The sequence below is a fragment of the Ovis aries genome, chromosome 7, assembly GCF_016772045.2.
Source record: "Ovis aries strain OAR_USU_Benz2616 breed Rambouillet chromosome 7, ARS-UI_Ramb_v3.0, whole genome shotgun sequence".
NCBI lineage: Eukaryota > Metazoa > Chordata > Mammalia > Artiodactyla > Bovidae > Ovis > Ovis aries.
The window spans coordinates 84,971,982-84,985,295 of record NC_056060.1 but is presented as its reverse complement, the minus strand read 5'-3'; the positions used below and the strand labels follow the sequence as shown (position 1 = coordinate 84,985,295).

The following is a 13,314-nucleotide window of genomic DNA, read 5'->3' as shown; positions in this document are numbered from 1 at the left end:
GAGTTTCAGCTTTAGCATCATTCCCTCCAAAGAAATCCCAGGGCTGATCTCCTTCAGAATGGACTGGTTGGATCTCCTTGCAGTCCAAGGGACTCTCAAGAGTCTTCTCCAACACCATAGTTCAAAAGCATCAATTCTTCGGTGCTCAGCCTTCTTCACAGTCCAACTCTCACATCCATACATGACCACAGGAAAAACCATAGCCGTGACTAGATGGACCTTAGTCGGCAAAGTAATGTCTCTGCTTTTGAATATACTATCGAGGTTGGTCATAACTTTTCTTCCAAGGGTAAGTGTCTTTTAATTTCATGGCTGCAGTCACCATCTACAGTGATTTTGAAGCCCCCAAAATAAAGTCTGACACTGTTTCTACTGTTTCCCTATCTAGTTCCCATGAAGTGATGGGACCAGATGCCATGATCTTCGTTTTCTGAATGTTGAGCTTTAAGCCAACTTTTCACTCTCCACTTTCACTTTCATCAAGAGACTAAGTCATGTCCAATTCCTTGCTACCCCAGGGACTATAACACGCCAGGCTCCTCTGTCCTTCACTGTCTCCTTGAGTTTGCTCAGATTCGTGTTTTTGAGTCATTGAGTTGATCATGCTATTCAACCGTCTTACCCTCTGCCACCCCCTTCTATTTGTGTTCAATCTGTCCCAACTTCAGGGTCTTTTCTATCAATGGGCTCTTTCTATCAGGTGGCCAAAGTATTGGAGCTTCAGTGTCAGCATCAGTCCTTCCAATTAATATTCAGGGTTGATTTCCCTTACATTTCACTGGTTTGAACTCCTTGTAGTCTGAGGGACTCTCAAAAGAGTCTTCTGCAGCACCACAATCTAAAGCATCAATTCTTTGACACTCAATCTTCTTTGTGGTCCAAATCTCACATCCAAACATGACTACTGGAAAAACTATACCTTTGATTAGACAGACCTTTGTTTGTAAAGTAATGTCTCTGCTTTTTAATATGCTGTCTAGGTTGGTAATAGCTTTTATCCAAGGAGCAAGTGTCTTTTAATGTCATGGCTGCAGTCACCATCTACAGTGATTTTGGAGCCTCCAAAATAAAGTCTCTCACTGTTTCCATTGTTCCCCCATCTATTTGCCATGAAGTGATGGACCAGATGCCATGGTCTTATTCTGCTGAATCAAGGTTATAAATAGCTGGGAGGAGGGAACCGTCCCTCCAAATGCTCTCAAAATTATTCTCCCCTTGTTGAAAATCACAAACTAGGATCTGAATATCAAATTGACATTAAAATTAGCCTATTGCTAATTAAAATACTTTAATAAAGAAAAGGTACATTTCATTGTGTTTGAGGATGGACTAGAAATAATAGATAAGAAAATGTTTGAATGACCATAATCCTATTATTCAAAAATGAGCATTCGATCTTTCCAAACCTTATTTTTCTATGCATTAACATATGTGATAACGTAAATAGGGGCGAGGAAAGCCAGTTCCGACAAGGATCCCCTACACATGTTCAGCGAAATGGGCAGTATGGAACAATCTCAAGGTTTTCTTCCGAGTATCCCCAACAGGATTTCTCAGAATTTCCCAAAATGTTGGGAAGTCCCTTAAATTAATTAAAAACAACAACAACAAAAAAAAACACTAAACCTCCAAGCGATGAAGGGATGCCAACCTGTCCTAGGCTGCGAGCTGGGCAGGAAGAGACAGGGCGTTCGCAAGATTGAGGACACTCTCCCAGGAGTGTCCTCACCCTAAAAGGATCAGGCTCTCAGACCCACCCACGGCTCACCCCCATCCCAGGAGGTCCTCGGATGCTCCCCACGGAAAGGACGCGGGGAGCCGCAGCCGCTGCTATTCACCCCAGCGCGCCCGGAAGCCGACAGCTGTTCCCGGACAAGGAGAGGGAAGTGCAGCGGCCAGCGCCCGCCGGGACTCGGGGCGCCCCTCTCTCCGGAGGAGGGCGCGGGCGCAGGCCTTTACGCGTTTCATCTTCCCATCGCTAGGGCGGGCAGGCAGGGACAGCGCTCGGCACCTCCCTCCCTCCTCCTTCACCGGCCGGTCTTCAGAGAAGTCTTGAATTCTTTTATCCGCTCTTTTCCCCGCTGTCCAAAAAGATTGACTCCGAACCCGGAGTTGTTCTGCTGCACTCAACAGGAGAGTTCACTGCAAGGGCCGCGTGCTGGGGTTGACGCTTGGGCAGCTGCAACCGCTGATTCGCAGTAAAGGGTCCAAGACCCATGACTTCCAGCAGAACGAAAACAGCCAATCAGAACGAGGACAGACAGATACAACCCAATCTAGGAGCCAGGCTGAGAGCGGGGGCGGGAACAAGGGCTGAGGTAGACTCAGGTGTGCTGTGCTGGGGCAGTTTCTTTGCTGCTGCTGCTTCTGTGCTGACTCTAGCCAGGTAGGGTGTATGTGCGGGGAGAGGTAGGTATCTGTGTGGCTTCTAATGGAGAGGATCCGCACAGCCTGGAAAAATGGAGATGGGATAGAAGGAAGATACCCGGGAGGCAACCTTGTAGGGAGAAAAGAGATTTGAAAGACGAAGAGCAGCGGGAGCTGGGAAAACGAAGAAAGCTTGTGGGTACAGAGTGAGTGAATCGATGAACGAATGAGTGGCCACTCTGAGCCTGGCACAATGCGAGGAAGCTCTGCTTCCTAAGGTAATTCTTATAATAATCCTTGGAATAGGTAATTTTAATCTCCATTTTGCAGGGAAGGGAACTTAAGCTGTAAAGTGTGAATTACTTGCCCATGGTCACACAGCTACTGAACAGTGAGACCAGGAAGGGAACCACTGACTCCCGACTCTACTAAACACCACACCTTTCCTGGCCTGGGTCGGGGCAAAATTGGGGAATACAGGCTGGATTCTCTCAGAGGCCCTTAAAAGCGTTGAGGAAGCCGTGCTGAGGGACTGGCAGAGCAATTTGGGAGAGCGCTCTGGCTCTGCCTCACCAGCTATCTTCTGGAGTTTCCGAGCTTCTGTGAAATGGGCATAAGTTCTGTCAAAGAGGGAGGCCATCCATGCAGGTTTTCTGACCCTGAGAGCTTAAGTCTCCTACTGAGGGAGGGAGAGAAATCAAGGAGGAGGGGGAGGGAGTGTGTGTGTCTTGGCCCATGCTGGAACTGCTCATGATTCCATTAGAGCTCATTCTCTCTGGACTTTGACAGAATCCACTCTTGTGACCCATTTGCACTGAGACTTCCATTCATTGAACCTGCTACCTCTGAAACTTTCTTTGTTTTTGGTGCATCACACCATCTTGAGCCATTACTGATGTTAATATTTGTTTCAGCTGAGTAATGTAGGACTATAACAAAAGGCCTACTGTCAAAGTGACAAAGGAAGCCTGATGATTTATCGCCACTTCAGGCCAAAGAAATTAACCAGACAGTAGATAAACCATGGGTCACATACCAAAGATGGGAAGAATCAATTCCATGATTAGATTTCTATCTACATGGTTTTTATTTAAAGCAAGATAATTTGAATCAGTGCTCAGCAAGGGTTGATCTAACATTTTGTTCTCTTATTTAAATGAAAACTTCATACCCGATGGTATTTTCTATACCAGTGAAGACAGGTGGCTATGGTTTACTTGCCTCTCAAAATGGAAACTTCATCAGAATATGCTCAGTGAGACCATCTTAGAGACCCATAGACCATGCTTTGTATCTCAGCTCTTTCATCTATTGACTGTGTAACCTCAAGCAGGTCACTTAACATCTCTATGCCTGCCCTCATCTGTTAAGTGGAAATATTAATAGTGTCTCCCGACCGTGTTTAAGGATTCAGTGAGATAATAGATAGGTTTTTGGCCCAGCACAGAGTGTATACAAATAATCAATAACTGTAATTTCTTCCACAACCCAACACCGACATAGCTGTTCCTTCTCCATCTAATTTTCTCACTATTTCTCAAGTCACCACAATTTATTTATTTTTAACTTTTATATTGTTTTTCTAATTTATGGAACATGGAATCCTGTGAACCAAAGTAGAGAAAACTTAAAGCATGTAAATATTTCCCTCAAGCCATACATGCCACTCAGACGTGCAAGACTTCTCTGTGCTGGGAAGGATCGATCAGCAGTGGCCAGGCAGGTGTCTGTTAGTAGATTTATAATTACCTTTGAGGTACTTGCAGTACAAAAGAATGACGAGAAGTACCAGGTTAGAAGGAAAGATCCCAGGGGTCTGATTCAGCCAAGAGAAGAGAGTTCTGCTTTAGGCTAATATTTTGGAGAAATCCCTTAGCCGGAAATAAGCATGGTGCTACTTGTTGCACAGTATACTGTTGACTCGCCATTAGTATGATGAAATATTGAGACCAATTTCCAGAAATCGTTCATTAGAGTCCATTTTATTTCTTGGTAGTCATGTTTGGACACCTCCTCTCCTCTGTTTCCTTTCTTTCCATTTTTTCCACAGGGTCTGTCATTTCCACCCACTGCATTATTTAGCCTTTTTTTTAAAATTACTTTTGTCAGCACACTTTGAGTTAAGGTAGATATTCAAAGGCAAAGGCCAACCCTATGAAGGGGCATGAAGGTAGACAAGCCTCCAGCATTTGGGAGAGGAGTTTATGAAATGGCTGATGAAGTAAGATTAGTACCGCCCTCATGAATGGGACACAGGTTAACTACAGAGCTTATGGTTGAAGCACATTAACCATCTGTGTCTCCTGCCCTTTGCTTTTGTTTCCAAGGCAAAAGCCCTCTCAGGTTGGAGGAGCCATGAGCCGATTCCTGAACGTGTTACGAATCTGGCTGATGATGACATCCATCATAGCCTCGGGTCACTCGCTGCAGAGCTTCCGAGACCACACCTTTCTCTATGAAAAGCTCTATACCAGCAAGCCAGACCTGGGTAAGAAAGCAAAGACCTGCATCCTTTGTGGGAGTGGCCTAAATGATGGTCCCCAGACCGGGCTGTACATCACAATAACTGCAAAAACTAAAACCAAACAAAGCACAGGTGGCCAATTCCCTGTCCAGACCTAATTACTGAATCTTTCACCCCTGGATGTGTCACAGGAAGTTCTTTTTAGAAACTTCCCAGGTGATTCTGATTTTGCCTAAGCTAGTGATCCTAAGCCACTACGTGGTGGATAACAATTGGTCCATTTTGCCCACAAGCTTCTCTGAATACCTTTCCCTTCATTTTACACTGCCCTTGGCAGCTGGTCTGTACAAATACCATTACAAGGACATGTGAGGAAACAGACTTCTGATGACTCTGATGCCTGATGAGGAAATCATGAAGAAGGTTTTCCTATTAGCTTCTTTCAAAAATCAGGTCATGTGGCATATGGTTTATACCCTACATTGCATATGGAGAATTACTAATCCAAGGTCTTCTCAAACCATGACACAGATCCTGAAAAGATACCAAAATCCCTCCAGGTTGGTTTCCCACATGAACTTCCACAGGCCCACGATGGCTTTCCCCAGCATCCTGAGCCTCTCTGCTGGAAAGTGGTTGCACATTTCAGCTTGTGCTTCCTTCCTTTGATACGTGGGGTGGCTTGAGCTGCAGTACCATTTCATAGTAGCGACAATTCTATGTCACATTTATAGGTAACCCAGATTCAGGTTCTCACCTAGTTCACATTTCTGCAACATCTGGCTATAAAATGAAAGTAAGAAGGCTAAGGCTCACTTTGAACAAAGCTCAAGTATAATAGGCTTAGAGAACCTGGAAAAGTGGGTGGAATAATTCCACTTTTCGCCCTCCAGTGCTGTCCTCTGGTGGTCCAGGAACTCTGTATAGATTCACAGGGTTTTGAGGTCATCTGTCCTAGCCCTTTGAATTTAAAATTGAGACAGAAAAGCCCAGAGGTTATGTGATTTGTCGAAGGGCAAATAGGTGAGCAGAACTGTGTGTGTGCGCCTCTGCAGGCCTGCACGCACACACAGCTCGGAAATAGGTCCCTCGTGACCTTCTGGGACTATACTGGTGATAGCAGGAGCCTGGAGCATCCAGTAGAAGAATTGCACCTGATGCCTACTCTGGTTAGCATTACTGAGATACTCCATTTTCAGTTCTCACTCATAAAGAGATGTATAGAAATAGAAAAGAGAAATTTCTTGTCATTTCATCAGAAGCGCTATCAAAATGCTTTATAAAGAATGTAAAAGAAAAAAAAAAGAATCTAGCTCTCCAGGACTAACCGCTATATTTTAGTTTGGGATATTTTTCTCAAAATGACTACCATCTAAAGATCTTTGGGGTTGTGAATTTAGTGTTGCTGTCTGGTTTTCCAAAGGCTGGAAAATCCTTAAAGGAAAATCCTGAAAGACATTTCGGTTGTGAGTCTTGTCCCTTAAAATTTCTCTTGCTCAGGAGACCAGGAAAGGAAGTATCCTTGCTTTTCACCGTAGATCAATACCGGTACATTAAAATCAACAAGGCAAGGCTTTCAAAAATACCAGGGGTGTCCTGGGCCCACCTCCATAGTATATGACTTAACTGATCTGGTATCCAGGTCTTGGTAATTTTACAAAATTTCGTCAGTTGAATCTAATAAATGCCCAGGGTCAAGAAGCACTGTTATGATGTACTGTGATTTAAACATTCTGGAGAAGACATTTAACACAGCAGTGCCAGAATGAAGCTAGCAAGAGCAGAGTGGCCCGGCTAACACGGAGCTTTGTTCCCTTCCTGCAGGCACAGTATACCAGCCTCGTTAGGGCTTCATTCACATGACATAGATCTGAATTCAGGAGATCCAGGGACCTGGGTCTCTTAAAGACCAGGTGTGGGTGTCTAGACAGGGCTCAGTATTTCTGTGTTCTGTCCTGCATCAGCCTCACCGAAAGTCTAACCTCCTAGGCATCTTGCATTGACAGACCACTTGCCTCCGTGTTCCCCCACACTTATCCTGATTCAGACTCACTTGCTTCACCAACACTAGAGCGGCTTCCAGGCAGACCCATGAACCACTACCCAGGAGCTACTTCCGAATTGGGCTGTTTGTTAGGTTTTTATTCTTGGAATTCGCCCGCCCAACTGTAGGCGTTTGAAGAGGGGCTGAACCAACTTTCCTTCTGGAATTCTTTCCATTCCTTCTAGTTCCCACGGGCAGCATCAGAGCCTGTACTTTGCCCAGCCAAGGGGATCGCAGGCTCAGCTCTCTGACTCCTCCAGTGAAGCTGGAGGAGTTTGAAGGAACCCTGACACACCCTTCTCACCACTCCTGCTTGTTTCTGCTGCACAGTGAATGGCCTCCAAGCTAGGACCTTTGGACTCTGGACACTGCTCTCATCAGTGGTTCGCTGCCTCTGCGCCATCGACATTCACAACAAAACGTATGTAAGGGAGGGAACAGCACCAGTCTCCTGTGTTGGCAATGGTTGCTGAGCAGAGCCATTGTGTTCCTCCTCGATGACTTGTTTATCCTTAAAATCAACAAGGCAAGGCTTTTGAAAATACCAGGGGTGTCCTGGGCCCACCTGCATAGTATATGATTTAACTGTCCTGATATCCAGGTCTTGGTAATTTGATAAAATTTCTTCAGTGATCCTAATAAATGCCCAGAGTCAAGAAGCACTATTATGATGGACTATGATTCCATCATATGGCCTATGATTTGATATAGTAACCTAGAATGTGAAGATAAAAGATTACTAGGTATCATTCCTTCCAGGGCTAGAAAACATCACAGGCCTGAAGGTTTTTAAGCTTAAAAATCTTTGAAATGGACTCAGCACACTGGTTATGTTGTGATCCAGTGGCCTGCATCACATCCCTCTACTTCTTTACTAATGGGTCAGCCTTTCTTCTCCTAAAGAGGTAGTGTGCTTGCTGTTTTTAGAGAGGTCATGGCATGCCTATGCTCACATTCCTCCTTGAGAGGCAGGGATGAACAGAAATCACAATCCATGATGTCATGAGCTCATCAGTAAGTGGTTGTGTGTTTACACAGAGTCATGAAGGGAGGGTCACAGAGAACGAGGACTCCTCTGTATTCTGCCTCTTCAGAGCACTCACACAGACTGCGTGCATGTGTGCGTGCACACTCGTGTCCAGCTCTTCGACCCCATGGACTGTAGCCCACCAGGCTCCTCTGTCCATGGTATTTTCCAGGCAAGAATATTGGAGTGGGTTGCCATTTCCTACTCCAGGGGATCTTCCTGACCCAGGGATGGATCAAATCTGCATTTCTTGAGTTCCTGCATTGGCAGGCAGATTCTTTACCTCTTTGCCATCTGGGAAGCCCTCATACAGACTGCCTGCTGCTGCTAAGTCGCTTCAGTCGTGTCCGACTCTGTGCGACCCCATAGACGGCAGCCCCCAGGCTCCCCTGTCCCTGGGATTCTCCAGGCAAGAACACTGGAGTGGGTTGCCATTTCCTTCTCCAATGCATGAAAGTGAAAAGTGAAAGTGAAGTCGCTCATACAGACTAGTGTGGAACAATTGCAGGCAGTCGCAGCCCCTGGGCTAGAAAGTGTTGTAATCTAAACTGGCCACTGGAGGGGGCTCGAGCTTTCTTCCCGCAATCAAGGTGGAACCTGCTCAGGTCCCCAAGTGAGGCCACCAAAAGAGCGTCATACTAAAACACTTTTGTGTTAGCCAGACTCTCAGCACCTGGGCAAGATAGGAGATGGTGATATTTATTGAGCCCTCTTATTATACCACATGCTTCCCCATGACATTGATTAAGTCTTCTCCTAGTAGCCCTGGGAAGCAGTGATTTTTGTTGTTGATTTTGTAGATTTGCGTATTAGAGACTCGATTCATTTAAATTGACAAAGACCAGGACAAGTGGGATTTGAGGGCTGTTAGCACTGTGATCTATTCATCTTTATTTTTTCATTTTTTGAACCTGAAACTATGGTTTACTTATTCTACATTGACGTATATTTTTGGAAGTAGCATGCTGCTGCCGCTGCTGCTGCTAAGTCGCTTCAGTCGTGTCCGACTCTGTGCGACCCCATAGATGGCAGCCTACCAGGCTCCCCGTCCCTGGGATTCTCCAGGCAAGAACACTGGAGTGGGTTGCCATTTCCTTCTCTAATGCATGAAAGTGAAAAGTGAAAGTAAAGTTGCTCAGTCATGTCTGATTTAGCGAGCCCATGGACTGCAGCCTACCAGGCTTCTCCATCCATGGGATTTTCCAGGCCAGAGTACTGGAGTGGGATGCCATTGCCTTCTCTGTGGAAGTAGCATGGTTTAGTGGAAACACTCTCAGGCCCAAGAAGGAAAACTGGAAAATAGGCTCTGGTTTCATTTCTATTGGTAACTAGGTTTGAAGCAGCAGGTTTATTATAGACCTCTGCATCTCAGTCCCTTCATGTATAAAATGAGACTTGTGTATCCTCTCAGGGTGACTGGGAGGGAGTAAGGACTGCATAATCATTTTAACGACCTTTACCATGATGAAGAATTACTGACAAGTGGAAGGGTGTACATTTCTTTGTTGTGCTTTGAGGATGAGCCGAGACAGCTGAGACTTATCTTTACCTCTCTTACCCATTCATTGTATCTTTACCTCTCTTACCCATTCATTACCCTTCACCCAACACAGGACAGCCGGAAATGCTGACTTCTATTTCAAACCTTTTTTTTAAACCCTGGGATTTTAGTCCATGTGCTTCTGATATGCTCTCTGATTCTATCCCTCCCTAACCAGAAACTTGAAATCAATTCCCAGCTGTTCTTACTTTCTGAGACAGTCTGCATTCTGCCCATTGAATGTGTATTTCTCTAAAGAAACCTATTTTCACTTAAAAAAAGACATCAACCCCATACATACATGTTTACTAACTATGTAAAAATATGCATAGGAATGATAAAAATCAATCTTAAGATGTTAATTCCTTTGGGGGAGAAAGGAGACAGGACAATGGGATCAGGGTGGAAAAGGATCCACAGGAAGCTTTGACTGAAATCTGTAATATTTTGTTTCTTTGGAAAGTATCTGAAGCAAAAATGTCAAGATAATGAGATTTGATGGAGTAGGGTATTGGTTCAGTTCAGTTCAGTTGCTCAGTCGTGTCTGACTCTTTGCTACCCCTGAATCGCAGCATGCCAGGCCTCCCTGTCCATCACCAACTCCCGGAGTTCACTCAGACTCACGTCCATCGCATCAGTGATGCCATCCAGCCATCTCATCCTCGGTCGTCCCCTTCTCCTCCTGCCCCCAATCCCTCCCAGCATCAGAGTCTTTTCCAATGAGTCAACTCTTTGCATAAGGTGGCCAAAGTACTGGAGTTTCAGCTTTAGCATCATTCCCTCCAAAGAAATCCCAGGGCTTATCTCCTTCAGAATGGACTGGTTGGATCTCCTTGCAGTCCAAGGGACTCTCAAGAGTCTTCTCCAACACTACAGTTCAAAAGCATCAATTCTTGGGCGTTCAGCCTTCTTCACAGTCCAACTCTCACATCCATACATGACTACTGGAAAACCATAGCCTTGGGGTAAATTCTATTATGTATGATTTTTTGTATTTTTGAAATATTTCATAATTTGTAAATTTCAGAAAGAAGAAATATACCAGCTATCAAAGTGGTCCATCTTCCTATAACTTCTGTCTTCTCCACCTTCTTGTCAAAACTGAGGAACGAATTTTCCTGTGAGGTTATCACTGCGTCCTCCCTCTGACCATTTTGCTAGGTTAAGATGCAAAGTATCTTAAGATGCAGGCCACACTGCAAAAGCATCTAAAAGCCCCAGAAAGTCCCTTGCTACCCATTCCTCATTCATGCCCTTCATTCGGTGGCATCCATCAGATGAGCACTGACCACCCCCTGGCTAGACAGGTGCAAAGTGGGCTTAGACTAAAGACAATTTGACCAAGTAGAATATGGAAATGTGATTGATCCAAAATCATCTACACTGCCTAGGAATGCCATACCCCAGACTCTGCTTTGCTATCACTGGTTTCACCACCTTGCTAAGACTTGCAAAGCCACTCTGCTGGGTCATTCTCCTTGATTTAGCAGCTCAAAGCTTCAGTTTTGCCCTAGACATGAGGAAAATTGATGTGATCAAGCATCCACGTCTTTCGCAGGACCAAGTCTCCTTTTTCTTTAGCTATAGTCATTTCCTGGGTTTTGATTTGTGTGTTTCAAGTCTGACCACTTCCTCTGCACTGAAGAAGCTGTACCTTCAGTCCCATTTCTGTCTGTTTCCCTATAGGCTCTACTACATCACGCTCTGGACCTTCTTCATCGGCATGGGGCACTTCCTCTTTGAGTTGTTCGTTTTTGGGACCATGGCTCCCACGATTTTCATCCTGGCAATCCTCACGGTGGCAAGTAAGCATCGAGTGACCCTGGAACTCCCACAGGAGCCATCCCTGCCATCAGGACCAGCCTTATACAAGCATTATAAGAAAGCATGGTGCTTAGGTCAGCCACTAATCTTGTCTGTCTGTATTTAAGGTATCTCAATCCTGGGCATGCTAGTGGGGCTCTGGCAGCTAGAAGCAGAACCAGGATCCAGACAGAAGAAGAGAAACTGAGGCCAACATCCCCATGTCCAAGACTTCATCTCCTGCCTTTGCTTGCATCTTCCATCCGTATGCTTTTCAATTTCATTTCTGCTCCAACATCCACTTCTAGCCTTTCACATTTGGGTTTTTTTTTCTTTAATTTAAAACTTAAGATATAACATGCATATCGGAAGTCAGTACCACTTAAATTTATGTAAAGAATCACTTTAGAATGAGTCCTCTGTACCTCCATCCAAATCAAGGAACTGCCAGTATATCCGAAGCCCACTGTGTACACTTCCACAACCCACAGCCTCTTCCAGGTCCGTTTTTCCACCTTCTGCTTTTTCCTTTTATTTTTAACTGTCGACTATTTTAACATAGAGGAAACAGCTGTATGAGCATGGAAAGAGCACTGGAGCCCAAGGACAAGGCACTGGAGCAGACGGCTGCCATCCAGACACAGCCCTGAGTCTCTCCACACTGGCGGAACCCTCACGCACAGAGTATAGATTCGAGAACCCATTCGCTACTTCAGCGACTGTTTACTGAACACTTACTCCATGCCAGACACTTGGGAAGGAAACATGAACGACCCAGGCAATGTCCCTGTAGTCAAGAATCAGACTGTCAACAAGCCCACACCTGAAAGAACGACCCCAGGCAGTGCTAAGACTCTAGAAAACCAGGTACCGTGATTCGGAAGAGGAGGGAGGTACAGAACCTGGATCACTGGGAAAAGCCTCTCTGAGGAGGTGGGATCTGAGCTGAGTCACAGACATCATGTGTCTTCATATGTGAGGCAGTATCTAGGGCAGACCTAGCTGCACTTAGTCTTGTTCAAGGACTAAGGTCACTGAACTACAGAATGGTGACGTTCCTCAGTGGAAGGTAGGAGTTGCAAAGGGAGCAGGGGGCTTGTGAAGGGCCTTCCCAACCAGTTAAGGCTCTTCAGGTGAAAGGAACAAAGTCTTCCTTAAACCAGCTGAAGCGATGAAGATAACAGTGGCTGACAAAACTGAACAGAGGATTGTAGGCTTCAGGAATGGTTTGATCAGGACTCCGTTCCATTTCTCTGGAGTTCTTTTGACTCTGCCCTCCTGCGTTGGCTTCATCCACAGGCTGGCTTCCTTTATGGTACCAAAAATGGTTATAGCAATTCCAGGCCTCATGTCCCCTCCTCGAAAAAGAGCTCCATGGTATGAACTATCTTCCCTTATCAGCCATTGTAGGAGGCAGTAAGAAAAGCAGTGATCTTACAGAGAGTTAATGTTGGGGTGGCGGTCTGCAGGGAGCCCACCTCAGAAAAGAGTGAATGAAAGCACAAGACATATGGATCTCCTCGGCGTGCCTCGAGGAAGTGTGATTCCTGATAAATAAAGGCAAGATCCGGAGGAGCTACAGATGGTACAGGGTATTTGGCAGATACTCTGGCTATTCGGTTTCTCAAACAGCCCAGGCTTGGCCCCTTCCCAGGTGATTTAAAGTGGAATCCTACTGTTGTTCGTCTGCCTAAGGATTGCTGACAGATAGGATCAGAGTGCCCCAGACGCAGTCCGCTCGCTAGAGAAGAAATGTCCAGGAAAGCGATGACTGCAGCCCATTCTCCTAACGCACATAAGGTGAATGCCTTACGAAGGGGAGAGTGACAGGAAGGGAGCAATCCAGAGCTGCAGAAAACAGCACTGGGTTCCGGCCCAGTCTGCTGCATGACTGCTGTGCTTGTAGAGCAGACACGCCAGCTACCCTGGGAGATAAGCCAGAAACCACAGTGGGCTCCTGGCAGCAGGCACCCTCGGGTGGCGCTGTCCTCGCTTGGCAGCAGGCACACTGTTCTCGAGTGGACGCTGTGTGGAAAGCAGTCCTAGTCCCGTGTTAGGCACTGAGTTGC

At 45.7% G+C, this 13,314-nt stretch overlaps 1 protein-coding gene across 1 annotated transcript; it reads left to right on the top strand.

Moving 5' to 3' along the window:
* Nucleotides 1–2,320: 2,320 nt before the first annotated feature.
* On the top strand, nucleotides 2,321–11,560 carry LOC101110417 (ergosterol biosynthetic protein 28 homolog). Its single transcript, XM_012182074.5, has 5 exons — nucleotides 2,321–2,386; nucleotides 4,695–4,855; nucleotides 7,206–7,296; nucleotides 11,129–11,247; nucleotides 11,374–11,560. The coding sequence occupies exons 2-5, from the start codon at nucleotides 4,723–4,725 to the stop codon at nucleotides 11,451–11,453; spliced, it is 423 nt and encodes a 140-aa protein (XP_012037464.2). The 5' UTR covers nucleotides 2,321–2,386; nucleotides 4,695–4,722; the 3' UTR covers nucleotides 11,454–11,560.
* Nucleotides 11,561–13,314: the final 1,754 nt, after the last annotated feature.